Raw genomic sequence first — 17,954 nt, 5'->3', positions numbered from 1 at the left:
AAACAGAGCAGGAATATATGGGTGTTTTTCAGAGATAGCAGGCAGTAATGAGGCTAATTTAGTGATCAGTTCTAATAATCCCAACCATTCACAAAATATAATATTGATTTGGAGGACAGAATTAAATACAACTTTTTGCTCTTTGCTGATGACATAAAATTAGGTGGGATTGTGAGTTGTAGGGAGGATATAAAGAGACTTCAAAATGACTTAAACAAATGAAGTAAGAAGTCAGATAAATGGCAAATGCAATACGTTTGATCCATACATTACATCGTGGAAATGGAGCCCTTGGCCACATCAACCATAAACCACTCAACGTGCATGAACCAGAAGTTGTCTATCTTAGTAGGACAACACAAGGACAGAGAATGATTTAAATGACAATAGATTGGAGAATGTTGATGTGTAAGAGGGATCTGGCATCCTTGTACATCAAACAGTGAAAGTAAGTTTGTGGATAAGAAGTCAAATGGTGGGAGGAGAAGAGGGCAGCGCGCGCAGCTCTCCTGTGAAATGATATCGAATTTGTTAAATAGGGGCCGTGGACAATTCTGATTTGATAGAGACAGACGTGAAAGCACAGAGGAACATTTACAGAAATTTCTGAAATGCTGGTTCGCTGCCGCTGTTACTGCGCGATCGAGAATCTTCCGGAGGGAAGGCCCCAAAATCCCTGGCTTTGCCTGCTGCTGGCGACCGAGGCTGAGGTTGAAGTGTTCGGATAGAGATGGTGCTCGGTACTCGGCGTTCGGAGAGCTGATCAGAGCTCCAAGTTTTCGGACAACTCAGAGTCAGACTGTGGTTGGGCATGGTAGGGAGAGTTTTCTTCCTTCTCCCGTCTGCGTGAGATGTGGGACTTTCGAGAGACTTTGAACTTTTTTTTACCGTGCTCATGGCCTGTTCTTCATCAAGTTATGGTATTGCTGGCACTGTTGTAACTATATGTTATAATTATGTGGTTTTTGTCAGTTTTTCAGTCTTGGTCTGTTCTGTGTTTCTGTGATATCACACCGGAGGAATATTGTATCATTTCTTAATGGATGCATTACTAAATGACAATAAAAGAGGACTGCGTGTCTTCATAATCTAATCTAAAAAAAATGGTCTGTTGTATGAACCAAGAATGTCACATTGCTACTAATAGAGTGTAGCAGGGTCATGAGTAATACACTAGGATTTTTTTTCTGCGGAATTCTCCATTTCCACAGGAAATGGCAAAGCCCTGGAATGTGCTGAAGAACAGAGAAACTTAGGGGTACAGTGACACAGGTAGACAAAGTGGTGAAGATTCTGTATGGCATGCTTGCTTCCATTTGCTGGGTCAAGAATGTAAGAGTACGAGACTTGGGACATCACATTACAGCTGAACAACCTGTTGGTGAGACTACACCTCAAAGTTCTAAGTAAATTTGTTATCAAAGTGCATATACATCATAATGTATACGACGCTTGAGATTTTAATTTCTTGCAGGTGTTCACAGAACAAAGAAATACAATAGAATCAATGAAAATCTACATACAAACAAAGACTGGCAAACAACAAATGTACAAGTGCAAAAAGAAAAAATATAACAAATAAATGATACTAAGAACATGAGTTGCAGAGTTGGTTTTTAGACTCAGAAATGATATGCTATCAAAACAGGGTAACGTTTAGGGAACTTGAAGGTGGCACTAGTCTCGTACATTTGTTGTCCTTGTAGTTCTGACGACTAAATACGGAGGCTTTGGGGGATCCTATAGTACGTTGATAAATTGCTCACAATTGATTTACTACAGTAGTGACAGAGGAAATGAATATTTAGGATGGAAAGTTTGGTGTGGGTCAAGTGTCCTGTTTTTCTCTGGATATTGTTGAGGCCACTGCTGAAGCCACTCGTACGTGAGCATGTAAAAAGTATTTCATCACGCTCTTATCATGCTCTGTAGATGGCGGAAAGGCTCTGGAACCCTGTAGGTGAGTCACACTACAGGATATCCAGTTTCTGACTTTTTCTTTTAAATCAGGTTATTTAGATGTCTGGTCCATTTTAGATTCTTGTTAATGATATTAATTATTTGCAGTTTCCAGAGTGTTGATGGTCAGGTCTCACTATTAATAAAAAATTATATAAAGGGATATTGATTAGTTGGTTACTTGTGTAGGGCAAATATTATTTGCTACTTATCAGCCCAAGCAGCAATGAGGATGACATCACAGGAAATAAGCACTGAAGGAATTGCACAGTACTCCTGTATCTAACAAATGCTAACAAGAAAGCAGGAGATTGCTTTAACTGGTTTATTCATATTGCAGCAAGAGAGAGAGAGAGCACAATGCGTATGCGTAGACAACAGCACATGTGCAGACAATAGATCAATAAGGGGAGGTGGGATCATTGCTCGAAAAAAAATAGATCCATGCATTACACTACCTCCCCCTTTAGATTAATGCAACATAAAACTGTATATGTACAAACATTCAATTTCCCTTTCATAAACCCATATTCCAAATAAATATGTTTTCACAATAACAGTTCATTACTAACTTCACAGTTCAAAAGGTGCATTCTTTTGGGTGGTGCTCTGTTTCTTTTAGGATAGCAGCTCTGGACCTGTGGATTGGCATCAGGTTTGGCAGGTGCCTTGTCAACGATAGCGTCCTCATCATGCCTCTGGACCTGTAGAGTAGCATCAGGTTTAGTAGGTATCTTGTCTAAGACAACGTTCTCGGTTTCCAGTGCCATGTTGCTGTAAGTGACATCATCACTGAGAGATACCGGTGCTTGTAATGTGTCTGTCCAACATCTCCTGTGTACATCAGTGGTCCAGTTCTTGTAGCTATCCTACCGGGTGTCCATTTGTCGTCTTGGTAATCACACCCTAGGGCTTCTTGTCCAATCCTGAAGCTCCTTGCTTCTTCACTTGGCAACTGGCTGAACTGTTTATTCTGCACTTCCCTCTGTAGATCTGGTTTCAGGAAGTCTATGTGAGACCTCGGATTCCTGCTCATGAACAGCATTGCTGTTGTTTGATTTGATACATTTGTTCAGATACACATAAAGGAAATTGTCCACCTTGTGCTGTAGAGAAATGTCCTCCTCGTCCATCGCTCTAATCATGGATGTTTGGATAAACCTTCCAGCTAACCCATTCATTGCTGGGTGGTGAGGAGCCAACTTGAAATGTCTGATGCCATTGTTCTTCATGAACAGTCAGAATTCTTCTGATGTGTTGTGGTCCGTGGTCACTCGCAATTTGTTCAGGAAAGCTGTTTCTGGTGAATATGGTCCTCAGATTGGAGATAGTCTTTGCTGACGTGGTTGATTTCATTGGTATAATTTCCAGCCACTTCGAATGAACATCCACAGCAATCAGAAACATAGAATCCATGAATGGCCCAGCAAGGTCAATATGTACTCTTTGCCATGGTGATGACGGCCCACGGGTGTAACAGTGCCTGTGGGGGTGCATTTTGAACTTTTTGGCATCCTGAACAGCTTTTGGCCAAGTGTTTATCTATTCCCTTCTCAAACACCTTCTGATTAGCATTAAGCAGCTGTGACAGCCTCTGGTTAGTGCTACCATTTGGACTGCAGTTACTTGTTGATGTCATACTGAGAGCTTTGATTAAGTGCCAGTCTAGTTGTATTTTGCTCAACCATTCACGTCCGAAAAGTGCGTCTTTTCAATACATGAAGCTCTAAATGTTGTGTTTGGCCTCCATATGTCACCTTTACTTTCAGTTTGCCTTTGGGAGACACTTCTTCTCCTGTATAGGTCTTTAGCATAACTGAGGTCTTCTCTAATGGTATCTTAGAAAACAGTCTGTTGTAGTCAGCCTCTGGAATTCTAGACAAAGCTGACCCTGTATCCAAAACACAAAGTAATCTGTAGATGCTGTGGTCAAAGCACCATGGATGCTGCCTGACCTGCTGAGTTCCTCCAGCATGTTGTGACCCTGTATCCAGCTCCATTTTCAGTTTTACACCAGTCACATCTATTGTGATCTAGATGATTTTGTGATCTGCTTCAGTTGTACTATGCAGTTCTGGGCATGACAGTTCACCTTTGTCAGACTCTGTTGTCTGATTCTGTTTTACATTCAGTAACTTTATGCATTTGCTTAGTTTTATGTTTGAGACTTTTCACTCAATTGCGCTTAATGTCTGCTTTGCACACTCTCTCTATGTGACCTTGTTTATGACATTTTCTGCAGACTTTTTCTTTGAACCACCAGTCATTTGTATCATGGGAGAATTTGCCACATCAATAACATCTTTGGCTTTTTACACCATTCAGGGACATTTTGTGTATTTCACATTCTGTAATTTAGCTGCATCCTTTGTTGCAGTCTCTAATGATATTGCAATGGTCAGTGCTTGTTCCAAGGTTGGGTCTCTTTCTTCCAGTAACTTCATTTGAGTGTCTTGGCTATGCATGCCACATTCAAGCCCATCCCTTAATGCATCAGAAAGTCATGGTACTGAGAAACTTTGCACAATTCTGCAATATATTCAGAAAGGCTTTCAGCTTTTGACTGGTTCCTTTTAGTCAAGCGTCATGAACAAAGCGATGAGCTTAGAGCCTGGATCAGTACTGATGTTGTGGCCATTACAGAGACTTGGATGGCTCAGGGGCAGGAAGGTTACTTAGAGTGCCAGGCTTTAGATGTTTCAGAAAGGACAGGGTGAGGGGGAGGCAAGAGAGGTGGGGGTGTGGCACTGCTGATCAGAGATAGTGTCACGGCTGCAGAAAAGGAAGAAGTCTTGGAGGGATAGTTTACTGAGTCTCTGTGGGTGGGAGTTAGAAACAGGAAGGGGTCAATAACTTCACTGGGTGTTTTTTATAGACTACCCAATAGTATCAGGGACATCAAGAAGCAGATAGGGAGACAGATTCTGGAAAGGTGTAATAATAACAGGGTTGTCATGGTGGGAGATCTTAATTTCCAAAATATTGACTGGCATCCCCCTAGAGCAAAGTGTTTAGATGGGGTGGAGTTAAGTTAGGTGTGTTCAGGAAGGTTTCCTGATACAATATGTAGATAAGCCTACAAAAGGAGAGGCTGTACTTGATCTGGTATTGGTCAGGTGTCAGATTTGTCAGTGGGTGAGCATTTTGGAGATAGTGATCACAATTCTATCTTCTTTACCATAGCATTGGAGAGGGATAGAAACAGACAAGTTAGGAAAGTGTTTAATTGGAGTAAGGGGAAATATGAAGCTATCAGGCAGGAGCTTGGAAGAAAAAATTGGGAACAAATGTTCTCAGGGAAATGTACGGCAAAATGTGGCAAATGTTCAGGGGATATTTGCATGGCATTCTGCATAGGTACGTTCCAATGAGACAGGGGAAGGATGGTAGGGTACAGGAACCGTGGTGTACAAAGGCTGTTGAAAATCTAGCAAGAAGAAAAGAAAAGCTTACAAAAGGTTCAGAAAACTAGGTAATGATAGAGATCTAGAAGATTATAAGGCAGGAAGGAGCTTAAGAATGAAATTAGGAGGTTCTGGGACCCCTACTCTTCGTGATTTTTATGTAGCCCCCCAGTAAGCCTCAGGCTTGCTCAGCTCGCTTTCGTCGAGGGGGAGCAGCCTTCAGCCCCGCCAAACTGGGTAATCAAGTTTGTGTAGATGCTGTGTGATTACCCCACCATGCCAAATAGCAGACAGTACACCATATGTGATTAAATGATTACACTTTATAACTCTTACTTTGACTATGTAGATAGTAAAGGAACAAAATAAGAACTGTTTAACTGTTTTAAAAAAAAAAGAAAGAAGCACCATTATTATTAACCAGTTCGTGCACACATTGTTGGAGCTCTTACAGAACCAGGTCCCCCTTCCTCCAGTCAATGCCCTCCGAACTCTGCCGACCCATGAATGAGACCACCCTCGGTGGTCGACCAAATGCTCTACTCGAGTCTGTCCTCGCCTCCTCTCCTCGCCGAAGACCCTGGGCCTCGGACTCCCTCTCGGGGTCCAATCCTTCGCCCAGCTTATGGCATCGCGTCTCCTCTCTCTGTCCCCATCCACCTTCTGCCTAAAGCCCGCGAAAACAATAGCTTACAGACACACAAGAAAGAATAACATCTATCCCATTGGTTAGCAAATGAAAACAATTCTCGTTATCAGTAATTATAACCCTAACAAGCTGCTACCATTAACTCAGCAGTTAACATTACAGAGAAGCCATTTTATTTTTAACATAACAAAGAAGCCATTTTATTAGCCTTAGCAATAACATAAAAGAAGAAACCACTTACATTTATAAATGACATGGATGAGGAAGTGGAGAGATGGGTTAGTAAATTTGCTGATGACACAAAGGTTGGGGGTGTTGTGGATAGTGTGGAGGGCTGTCAGAGATTACAGCGGGACATCGATAGGATGCAAAACTGGGATGAGAAGTGACAGATGGAGTTCAATCCAGATAAGTGTGAGGTGGTTCATTTTGGTAGGTCAAATATGATGGCAGAATATAGCATTAATGGTAAGACTCTTGGGATGGCAGAATATAATATTAATGGTAAGACTCCTGGCAGTGTGGAGGATCAGAGTGATCTTGGGGTCCGAGTCCATGGGACACTCAAAGCTGCTGCACAGGTTGACTCTGTGGTTAAGAAGGCATACGGTGCATTGGCCTTCATCAACCATGGGATTGAGTTTAATGGCCTAGAGGTAATGTTACAGCTGTATAGGACCCTGGTCACACCCCACTTGGAGTAGTGTGCTCAGTTCTGGTCGTCTCACTACAGGAAGAATGTGGAGTCTATAGAAAGGGTGCAGAGGAGATTTATAAGGAGGTTGCCTGGATTGGAAAGCATGCCTTATGAGAATAGGTTGAGTGAAGTCGGCCTTTTCTCCTTAGAGCGACAGAGTGTGAGAGCTGACCTGATAGAGGTGTATAAGATGATGAGAGGCATTGATCGTATGGATAGTCAGAGGCTTTTTCCCAGGGCTGTAATGGCTAACTCGAAAGGGCACAGTTTTAATGTGCATGGAAGTAGGTACAGAGGAGATGTCAGGAGTAAGTTTTTTACGCAGAGAGTGGTGAGGGTATGGAATGGGCTGCTGGCAACGGTGGTGGAGGCGGATATGATCGGGTCTTTGAAGAGACTCCTGGATAGGTACATGGAGCTTAGAAAAATAGAGGGCTGTGGTTAACCCTACGTAATTTCTAAAGCAAGTACGTGTTCAGCACAGCATTGTGGGCCAAAGGGCCTGTATTGCGCTATAGGTTTTCTATGTTTCATAACATCTAAATCTCTCAGCTATCGCCAGCGGGTTTAGGTCTCAATTTGTAAAATTGTACCAATTTCATCGAACATCTTGCTTATTGGCTTTTCAAGGGTTACTAGGTTGTGTAAAAGATTGTATGTCCTTGCACCCATTAAGAATCGCTTGATTCTGGCATGGTCCTGGAGGACTGTAAAATTGCAAATATCTGTCCACTCTTTAAGAAGGGAGGAAGACAAAAGAGAGGAAATTATAGGCCAGTTAGCCCTCACCTCAGTGGTTGGGAAAGTGTTGAAGTCTATTCTTAAGGACGAGGTTTTGGATACTTCGAAACTAAAGATGAAATAAGTTAAAATCAGCATGGTTTTTCTGAAGGGAAATCTTGCCTGATAAATCAGTCGAAATTCTTCAGGGATGTGACAAGTTCGGCGGACAAAGGAGAGACAGTGGATGTCATTTACTTAGATTTCAGAAGGCATTTGATAAGGTACCTCACCTGAGGCTGCTTAACAAGATAAAATCCTATGGTGTTACAGGAAAGATACTGGCATGGATAGAGGATGGCTGACAGGCAGGAGGCAGCGAGTGGGAATAAAAGGGGCCTTTTCTGGATGGCTGCCAGTGACTAGTGGTGTTCCTCAGGGGTCAGGGTTGAGACAACTGCTTTTCATATTGTTTGTCAATGACTTAGATAGCTTTGTGCCAAAATTTGAGGATGATACGAAGGTGGGTGGAGGGTTAGGTGGTGCTGAGGAAGCAATGTGATTGCAGCAGAACAGACAAATTGGAAGAATGGGCAAAAAGGTGGCAGATGGAATACAGTGTTGGGAATTGTATGATAATGCATTTCGGTAAAAGGAACATTAGTGCAGACTATTGTCTAAATGGAGAGAAAATTCAAACATCAGAGGTGCCAAGGGACTTAGCAGTTCTCGTGTAAGATTCCCGGAAGGTTAATTCACAAGATGAGTCTGTGGTAAAGAATGCAAATGAAATGTTGGCATTTATTACAAGGGGGAATAGAATATAAAAACAAGGAGATAATGCTGAGGCCTTATAAGACACTTATCAGGCCGGACTTGGAGCATTATCAGCAGTTTTGGGTCCCTTATCTCAGAAAGGATGTATTATCATTGGAGAGAGTCCAGAGGAGGTTCACGGGGCTGATTCCAGCAATGAAGGGGTTAATATATGAGGAGCATTTGGCAGCTTTGGGTGTATACTCACTGGAATTTAGAAGAATGCGTGGGGATTTCATTGAAACCTACCAAATGTTGAAAGGACTAGATAAGGTGGATGTGGAGAGGATGTTCCCTCCGGTGGGGATATCCAGAACTAGAGGGCACAGCCTCAAAATTGAGGGGTGACCTTTCAGAACAGAGGTAAGGAGGAATTTTTTAGCCAGAGAGTGGTGAATCTGTGGAATGCTCTGCCACAGACTGCAGTGGAGGCCAAGACTATGGGTATATTTAAAGCGGAAGTTGATAGATTCCTGATTGATCAGGGGATATGGTGAAATGGCAGGTGTATGGGGTTGAATGGGATGAAGTGGTGGAGTGGTCTCAGTGGGCTGAATGGCCCAGTTCTGGTCCTATGTCTTATGGTTTTTTTAGCTAAGAAGTGAAGGGGCTTTCATTTGCTGCTCCATGTTGTTCGTGTTACAATACAACCCTCTTAATATACAACTTACAGCCTTCATTAGTGCTCTCAAATTCATCAATTTTCCCAAATGAAGCCATCAGCATGTTATTTTTATTTTAAATTCTTTCACGGTTACTCACAGGTCCTTCGGCTCTCTTGTGCTGTTTAACCGTCGCTGTTTTGTCCCGTAACTGTCAGTGCAGTTCGTGATATTCTCTGACATTCAGGTTTGTCCTTGTCACCAATTTGTTGTGTCTGTGCCCAAATACATATGATTTAAATAAAGCATGCACGCAGGAGATGCCTTTAACAGGTATATTCACATTGCAGTGTGAGAGAGAGAGAAAAAAAAGACCAATATGCACGCATATACAACAATGCATGCATAGACAACAGGTCACTACATAGTGCTGGGGGAAGGGGGAGTCATTGCTCTAAAATAAATTGGTCCATACATTGCAACCTCCATCTTAGGAAATGGGCAATGCATGTTGTTTTTGCCAGTGATACCACTTTTGAGTAATACAAAAATAAAATATGGAGCAAACAAAAGCCTCTCTGGATCTGCTGTCAGAGTCAATCCAATTGTCTGGAGGTTCTCTCAAGGACAAAGTTCCAAAGATTTTGAACTCGTCAAGGTTGTAAATATTAAACTGAGAAGTTTCTCTGACAACACCAGTCATTTCCAACTAATTTTTAAGGACCTATGACAGGATCCTGAAGCAACAGGACTGTTCTATTTACCTTCAGTTGGATCTCAACAATGTGGAAAGCCTTCAATTATGTCTGCTTAAGAAAGGACCAGCAATATCACTCAAGCCTGGACAAAACAAGTGATCCTTTGAGGAATGTAATATTACCAGGCATGTGATGTGGAGCAAAGGCGAGAAAAGGGCACGCTTGCTAAATATTCTTTCTTTCTGATTTTATTTTTGTCTCTGGAAGGGAGTACAGTATGTACTGGTATTTCATATTCAAGAGAGCAGGTGAATATATTTGCTACCTCATTTATTCGGAGGTTATGGTAACATGGCAATAAATACTAATTCATTGAAATCATGTAGTTAAGAAAGTATTAAGAATACTTCCATGCACTTGTCATGGTTGATCTTACATTTGGGAAACCTTTTCAAGGCAATGTATATCACTTGGTTATGCCAAACAAATATCACGCTTGGGAAAAATAATGTCCAAGTTCAGCTATCATCATTGGTCAAGGGAAGCAGAATTGAAAATACACGTGGACTAAGATGTTAGCTGTCCTGTGCTGTCACCAGTGGGATCATCAGTTAATCTGCCACCTGTCTTCAGGAGTTTCGGCCGGCTTATGGTCAAGACTCCCTCGAGGTGGTGGGCCAGCAGCGCTAAAGCACCACCTCCCACTGGTGAGCTTAAAAACTTGGCATCTGCCTCTATCAGAGTTGTTGGTCACTTCCATCCAACAGATAGTCTGCTCTTCAGGTGTCTATGCAACTACTGAAGGGTTTGCAAGATATGTGTACACTGTCTGACTATCTGCCCCTCTGGACATACTTGGTCCACACCCATGCTGATCCTTTCTCTGCTGCCTGAGCTACAGCCCTGCTAGTTGACTTGATTTCTCTTCTAGTGAAGCCAAGGTCAGGCAGCCACTTCTGGAAAGTGAATGCAATAAACCCACGGCAGCCTACTTCGAATGGATAGCATGAGACCTTCCACCCTCTGTCTCTGCACTCTGATCTTGATTCTGCATATTTGATTAACTTGCGCTCATGGGCTTCATCGATGTTGTCTTCCCAGGGGACTGTGAGTTCACCAATAACCACTTCTCTACTCATGTCAGACCATACGATTATATCTGGACGCAATGTTGTGAAAGCTATTTGCTCCTGGAAACTGCCTTTCCCGTCCAGGTCGGCCTTGACACACCAATCATTGGCTGAAGAAAGTATGCTTGATCGTGAGCCTGCGCTGTACACCCTTGACTTGGTACCTTCTTTCACAAATGATATGCGATGTTCTGTGCAGCATGGGGCATGAGATAAGTTATGCTGCAGTACTCTCTGCTCAAACGCTTCTGTTACAACTTTGAGAACGTTGTTATGTCTCCAAGTGTACATGCCGCTGGAAAGATTGACTCTGCATGCACTCAAAATATATTGAAGCGTTCCCTTCTTGCCACAAGCAGCACATCTGTCTGTCTTATCTTCATACCAGGTGCTGAGGTTGGCAGGTGTTGGGAGCAGATCGTACGTTGCTCTGCATAGAAAAGAAATGCGGAGCGGTTCCATCTGCCACAGAACATTCCAAGATAGATGTCGTCGTTCAACACTTTCCCAACAGGTCCAAGCCCCTTGTCTCTAAAAGAACAACATTGCATGACTGGGAGGTGATAGGTAGAAAAGGTTAAAGGGCTGAAGAAGAGGGAATCTGATGGGAGAGGAAAGTGGACAATGGGAGAAAGGGAAAGAGGAAGAGCACCAGGAGGAGGTGATTGGCAGGTGAGGAGAAGAGTCAGTGGTAAGAGGGGAGTCAGAGTGGAGAATGAAAGGAAGAAGGAGGGGAAAAATTATAAGAAGTTAGAGAAATTGATGTACATGCCATCAGTTGGAGGCTACCCAAATGGAATATGAAGTGCTTCCCCACCAACCAGAGTAGCCTCATCATGGTAGCAGAGGAGGCCATCGACTGGCATGTTGGAATGGCAGTGGGGATTGGAATTAAAGTGGTTGGCCACTGGGAAATATATTTATTTATTTCTTTTATGCTTAATTTACTGTTGTGACTGTTAATGCCCTGAATGCATGTCCATTCTGCTCCTGGTTCAGACTGAGTTGTATTGCACATCAGATAATATCTCAACTAATATTTAACATTTCATTCAAAGTTCAAAGTACATTTATTATACTATATATAACCTTGAGATCATCTCTGTACAGGCAGCCAAAAAACAAAGAAACCCAATAGAACCCATTTTTACAAAAGTCCATCAAACACCCAATGTTAAAAAAAAACAAACATTCAAACAATAAAAAGTAAGTAAATAATATTTAGAACTCCATTTCCTATTCTCTTTCATGAAAAGTGAGTCAACAGCCAGTCATCGCTGTATCTGATCCAGGAGCCCATTTGTTGCAGGCCACAGCCTCAGTTCAGTGTGGAGTTGAGAAAACCTAGCCGGGCAGTGAGCTGAACATTGGCCTGTCCCTCGCCTCTGACTCTTTAAATCTGGCCTAGCACTTAAATAGGTCAAACCTCAAGTCATTCCTCATTCTCAGACCCGAACCCTGCCACTTCGATACCCTCTGGGACCCAGGACCGCCTCTTGATTTCACACGAATCTGACCTTTACCAATCTAGCCTGGCGCTTAAATCAGTCAAACATCAGCTAATTCCTTGCTCTCACTTTCGTACCCGAGCCCTTCCGCCTCAACTTTGCCCTACCTTGGATTTGCCGCTTTAAATGGGTTCCAAGCCCACTCCTGCAGTGGCCAAACATTGGCTCGTTCTTTGCTCTCAGGCCCAGGACGCACTGCCTTGATTTGGCTGGTACACACCACTCCACAACTGTCCTGCACCTTCGAGTCTTCAGTTCCCGCTACAGTTCCCACTGCATGCTCTGTAAGGCCTTTCTAGTTGTGATGTATATCCTATCCTTATTTGTCCTCTCAGAATGAATAACCGCAAGATTAAATTCCATTTGCTATTCTCGTTCCTGTGACACTCCACTATGTATCTCAAGATTGTGTGCATTAGTGCTCTACAATTACCAATTAAGTTCTTGATAAACTTTCAAACAACACTACCATCCCCAACATATTCATCAAAATAGAGAGAGAGTTCTTTTAAGGGAGAGGTTGCCAACCGTTTTTATGCCATGGACCCCTACCATCAATCAAGGAGTCCATTGACCCCAGGCTGAGAACCCTGGCCTTAAACTGTGCTGTTCATTTGTTGCCACCAAGTATTGATTCTACTTTAATATAAATGTTGGTGAGCTAGGTTTCAATAGTGGATCTGACTTTTATTTAAAACAAAATAACTACCCTTAATTCAGTGTGATGAGCAGTTTTACGGAAGATTTTGTTTTCTTGTTTCACAAATAAGCACACACCTAAAAGCCTGCTGAAATAATCATTGGTAGTCAATAGTCATCACAGACATCCCACCCTGCAAAAACTCATTTCAGGGAGGTAGCACCATCAATTTGCGGGAGACTTCCGGGAAAGGTGGGATGTCTGCAATAGAGTAGCTCCTTAGCAGCTAGCCAGCTAGTTTAAATAACGTTAGCTATGCTAATGAACGAATGACACCTGTTAAACTCAACACGTCTTTTACAGTCTTAACCCACCATGGGCAATAGAAAAGTCACTGTTGCAAACAGTGCAGTGAGCAACACTGTCATTATTTTGACCCTTATTAGGCAGGGGTACACTTCAGGGTAGTCTGGGGTGACGTACGTTTTATATTTTTTTTGGAACACTCTGCCGTGATGCGCTCTCGCTCGCGCGCTCTTGCTTGCTTGCTCTTGCTCTCACGCGCGCTCTCTCTCTCGTGGTTGCTCTCGCGCTCTGTCTTGCTTTCTCTCGCTCGCTCTCAAAAAATTTGATTTCCGTGATATTGTATATAATTTGCGGGCATCAGGGAGCCACTATTAATATGTGGGAGACTCCCGGAACTTCCAGGAGAGGTGGGATGTCTGTCATCATCTGCAGAATTTCTTCTGCACTCTTTCTACGTCTACCTCACCTTTCCCAGAGTGCAGTAACTAGAATTATATGCAATATAATAATATAATAAACAAACCATTATAACAGTATTTATAGTGAGGTCATAGGATTCCTTGCCTTCTTATTTCAAGATTACAACTTGAGAGCGTTATAATCCAGATTTATTTACATTTAATCTGTGGTTTTGGATTGTTGGAGAAGCACCTTTGAATAGGCTTCCAGTTGGATGTCTCATTTGTCGACCTAGATTAGTGAGAGATCAAATAAATTCTAATTTGCAGTTGTAAATGAATGTTTTGATTGCTGAGCTAATAGCAAAGTGCCAGTATGTCTACAGGTTTGGATATCTAATTATTTAAAGCTCAAGTAATTTCCTTTAAATTCCTCTAGGTGGCACTGAGGCCATTTTGTTAATACAAAATTTGTAACGTTTCCTGAAAAATTTGGAACTCACGAATGAACAATTATTTTCATTTTTCTTTAACCTTAAGGAATCTGGTGAATTGCGATATCAATTGAATCAGGTCAAAATGAAGAAAGAGGAGGCCGAGAAGGAATTCAGAGAGCACAGAATGAAAATGTCTCGAGAATTAGAACTCCAAGGACAGGTAGGAGCCTTTATAGACGGATTGCGAAAGCTTTCCTGAAAGTTACAAACAAATTCAGAATGTGGTAGCAGGGGGTATGCGGGGGAGGTGTGAAAGGGAAATGAAAATGACAACAAGTGGAACATTGTTTTTATGTTCTTATGGATCTTGAAAAGGCCTCATGATCTAAAGAGTGGTTATTGTTAATTGATTGCCTTTAGCCAGTGATGGGGTAACATTCCAACCAAGGAAAACTGGCACATCTGCAGAAACTCATCCTGCCATTGCAGAACATTGGGCTCTGCCTTCGGGTTTATCATTACAGAGTTTTTGAATGATCGAAAGCAACTTATACGATGCTTATGACTTAGTTGTGGTAGTTCGTTTAAGATTTGTTTGGAAATTATGGTTCTTTGATTTTAACTGATATGCATTTGATTAGATTGATAAGACCTTTTTTGTTTACTATAGACATGGATTTGTCTGGTTGCCATAAATAGTTAGATCGTAAATATTAACATTTTGGACGTATTGTGAACTTGAGAAAACATGCAATTGATATTATAGACTGATTTTAGTGTTACAAGATGACCATCAATATCAGTGTTAGAAAGTAAAGTTTGGTTTAAAGTTTCTAGTACATTTTTACCAGTAATGTAACTGGGCAAAGCTGATAGATGAAATCTGTACTCCAAAGAGTGACGGTGACAAGATGTGGAAAACAATGTTGCTCCTACCAGCAAGCAGTATTTCATGCTTATGCTTGCTTCCCCATACTTTTTTCATAACTTCAAACCCAAATTTAAGTACGTGTTGGTTGCGAAGCTATAAATAGTTTGGGGAAAATAAGAATGAAAAAAATAAGAAAATATGAAGTGAAAGAAAAATAAGAACATAATTAGAGGAGCTCAACAAATACAATACAAGGACAATGTGCTTAAGAATATTGCATGTACTAGTACTGCCAAGTTTGCTGATATTTATACAGAGCATATCTTTTCACTAATTGCTTCTATACTATGACGAAGCTTAAAAATAGTTACATTATACCAACATATTGCAATTAAGTTTGAGACTACACTACTTTAGAAAACAAGATCGGACATTAGTAAGATTAAATAATTATTTTATGATCATCAAAAGACCAAATGTAAATTGCTTTGGTGTGCTGAGTTTGTGACAATTGCATTATTATTCAATAAAATGTTACGAAGCTTGTACAGACTTAAAAAGAAAAGGAATTGGATTTTTTTATTCCTACCTGCCTATGAACAGCTACAGGTATTATGTTCCATTGTTATCTTATTAATAGTTATTTCCTTTTATGTATATTCCTTAGGAAATATTACCATTTGTTTTCTCTTTCATTACTTTTGTATTATCATCTTTCTTATGTTGATAGTATGGCCAGAAACATCCTCTTCTTTGTCTTAAGATTTCCACTCATATCTAAATGCTTTACAGTTTTAATTTCTACTCTGATCAGTAAATGTTCTGTCAATAGCAGACTCAGGTAAAGATACGTTCTTAGAGATAATTATTAAAGTCACCAGAGGTAACGTGGCATCATTTTGAATTTCATTGGGCCATTCCATTCTGGCACTGTTGCAATATAAAGATTAGCTTTATTTGTCACATGTACATAGAAACATCAAAGTATACAATGAAATGTGTTATTTTATGAAATCGACCAACACAGTCTGATTATTGTGGGTTGGGTGAGGGGTGGGGCAGCCCATAAGTGTACCTTTAAGTTTTCGTGATGTGATGTCATGTTTAAATTTAGAGAAGATTCGATGTTCAATCTTTGAATCTAATCAAGACTTTCAAACGTTGTGGGGACCCTTTTTGAATTATTTTCAAAACCTTTGATTTGCTGTTAAAGCACAGATGACGACTAACAGTCTTTTTTCTTTTTTTCTATTAATCAGCTTCGGTCTTGGTAGTGGGTTAGGTTTTTTTATATAAAAAAATTATAATTTTTCAGTGTTATGAACTAATTGATTTGTACGAATATAGGGTAGGGAGTCTATATGCCATTTAGTTTAATGTATTGACATTTTTTTCCTGTACTCTGTATTCTTATATATAAATTAATTAAAATATTGGAAAGAAAAATACTGTACAAAATCATTACGTATTTGTTTTCAACTGTTTCTTAATATGTGTGATCACCAGAAACTTTGGAAACATTGAAAAAGATTTCTGATGCACACTTCTGGCACCAACATAGCATGCCCACAACTCACTAACCCTAACCGTATGGCTTTGGACTGTGGGAGGAAACCAGAGCACCCAGAGGAAGCCCATGTGGTCACGGGAAGAACGTAGACACTCCTTACAGGCAGCGGCAGGAATTGAACTCTGATCAGTGATTGCTGGCGCTGTAAAGTATTATGCTAACCGCTTAGCTATCATTCTGCCGTAACTTGGCTCAGACATACTTCCAACATTCCTACTCTAGCAATGAGCGTCACCAATGATGCAACTACAGACCTGGTGGCCTTCTGATATCACGTGTATCAAAAGTCTTTTTCACTGTTTCCAAATGTCTCTGATGATCACACATATTAAAAAACAGTTGAAAGCAAATACGTAATGAAATTTTAACACTTTTTAAAGAAAGAAAACCTGAAGCACATTTAACTGATGTAAATTAATTAAACACATTAAAATAAAAGAAATCAAGTCATATGTCTGTATTTACCTAATTAACATAATTATAACTGGGGGCAAACATGAGGCTGAGGTGCCAGGTACAAAGTGTATCTGGCCACTCAACTCAACAAATTACTAATCTCTTTGTACTTCATGCATAGTTCATTGGCAGAATAAGAGGAGAAGTGTACCAAAGTGTGACCTGCAGTGTGTTCCATACTTCCATTTTGGAGTGCTTAGCACAGAAGTATAGAACACACTGACTGACACATTGTTTTTCATTATACATTGATACAATCTTTCTCCAAAAAAATTGTAGTTACTAAGAAATAAGTATTATTGAAAGAATATAATTTAAGGAAATAAACTGAACATCGGATTAGTGACTTGGAAGTGTGGATTACCCTCCTAAAATTTTTGGTCGTTTATGTGGTATTGATGAACTAGCATAATTAAGACTTCTTTGAAATGCAGTATTTTTTCATTTATGAGCGTAAATGTAAAGTGATGGACCCCTAATTAATTTTCATATTTTAATCTTAATCTTCCTTTGCACCTAAATATTTATATTTCTTGCGTTCTAGTGGATACGCGTTATGTTTTTTGTCTCTCACTTTCATCTTCATTTATCATCTCAGAAACACTTATCGACAACTTTTTCTTGTAAAGATCCTTTCGCATTATGAAACTTGCCAAAATGTTTCAGAGAGGTGGCAGATGAAACAGGATCAATTTTCCTGGTCCCCTAGTTAAGAGAGATGATGTCAGGTATTTTCAACAACAGTAGGTGTGGTAAGAGGAAAGGTTGGAATAGTTCACGAAGGGAATTCTGACCTGGCATGGCTGGAAAAGTTTCTGCCACTGGTGGTGCAGCTGTAGGAAGAGTAAAATTCGTGTTTTTTGTGTGATGGTTTTAAAAAATAAAGTTAAAATCTGAAAGTATGAATAGGGATTATTTACTGAAAACTGAAATCAATGATTGTCTTGACTCTTGAACCTTAAACTCAACATTAATAAGATCAAGGAACTGATAGTGGATTTCAGGGAGGGGAGGTCAGGAGAACACACACCAACCCTCATCAAGGGATCAGCGGTGGAAAGGGTGGACTCCATCACCTTACAGGATCTATCCT

General features: G+C 40.7%; 1 protein-coding gene across 2 annotated transcripts in view; it reads left to right on the top strand.

Annotated features, from left to right (window-relative positions):
• Nucleotides 1-17,954, top strand: part of sdccag8 (SHH signaling and ciliogenesis regulator sdccag8) — a 426,566-nt gene that overhangs the window by 112,179 nt on the left and 296,433 nt on the right. For both annotated transcript variants that reach the window (XM_063055502.1, XM_063055503.1), the window contains exon 12: nt 14,068-14,184. In XM_063055502.1, the coding sequence (XP_062911572.1) occupies nt 14,068-14,184 (117 nt within the window). The remainder of the gene's footprint in view (nt 1-14,067; nt 14,185-17,954) is intronic.

The sequence above is a fragment of the Mobula hypostoma genome, chromosome 8 (genome assembly GCF_963921235.1).
Source record: "Mobula hypostoma chromosome 8, sMobHyp1.1, whole genome shotgun sequence".
Taxonomy (NCBI): domain Eukaryota; kingdom Metazoa; phylum Chordata; class Chondrichthyes; order Myliobatiformes; family Myliobatidae; genus Mobula; species Mobula hypostoma.
The sequence above is the reverse complement of the archived record's forward strand: the minus strand, read 5'-3'. Positions and strand labels throughout refer to the sequence as shown.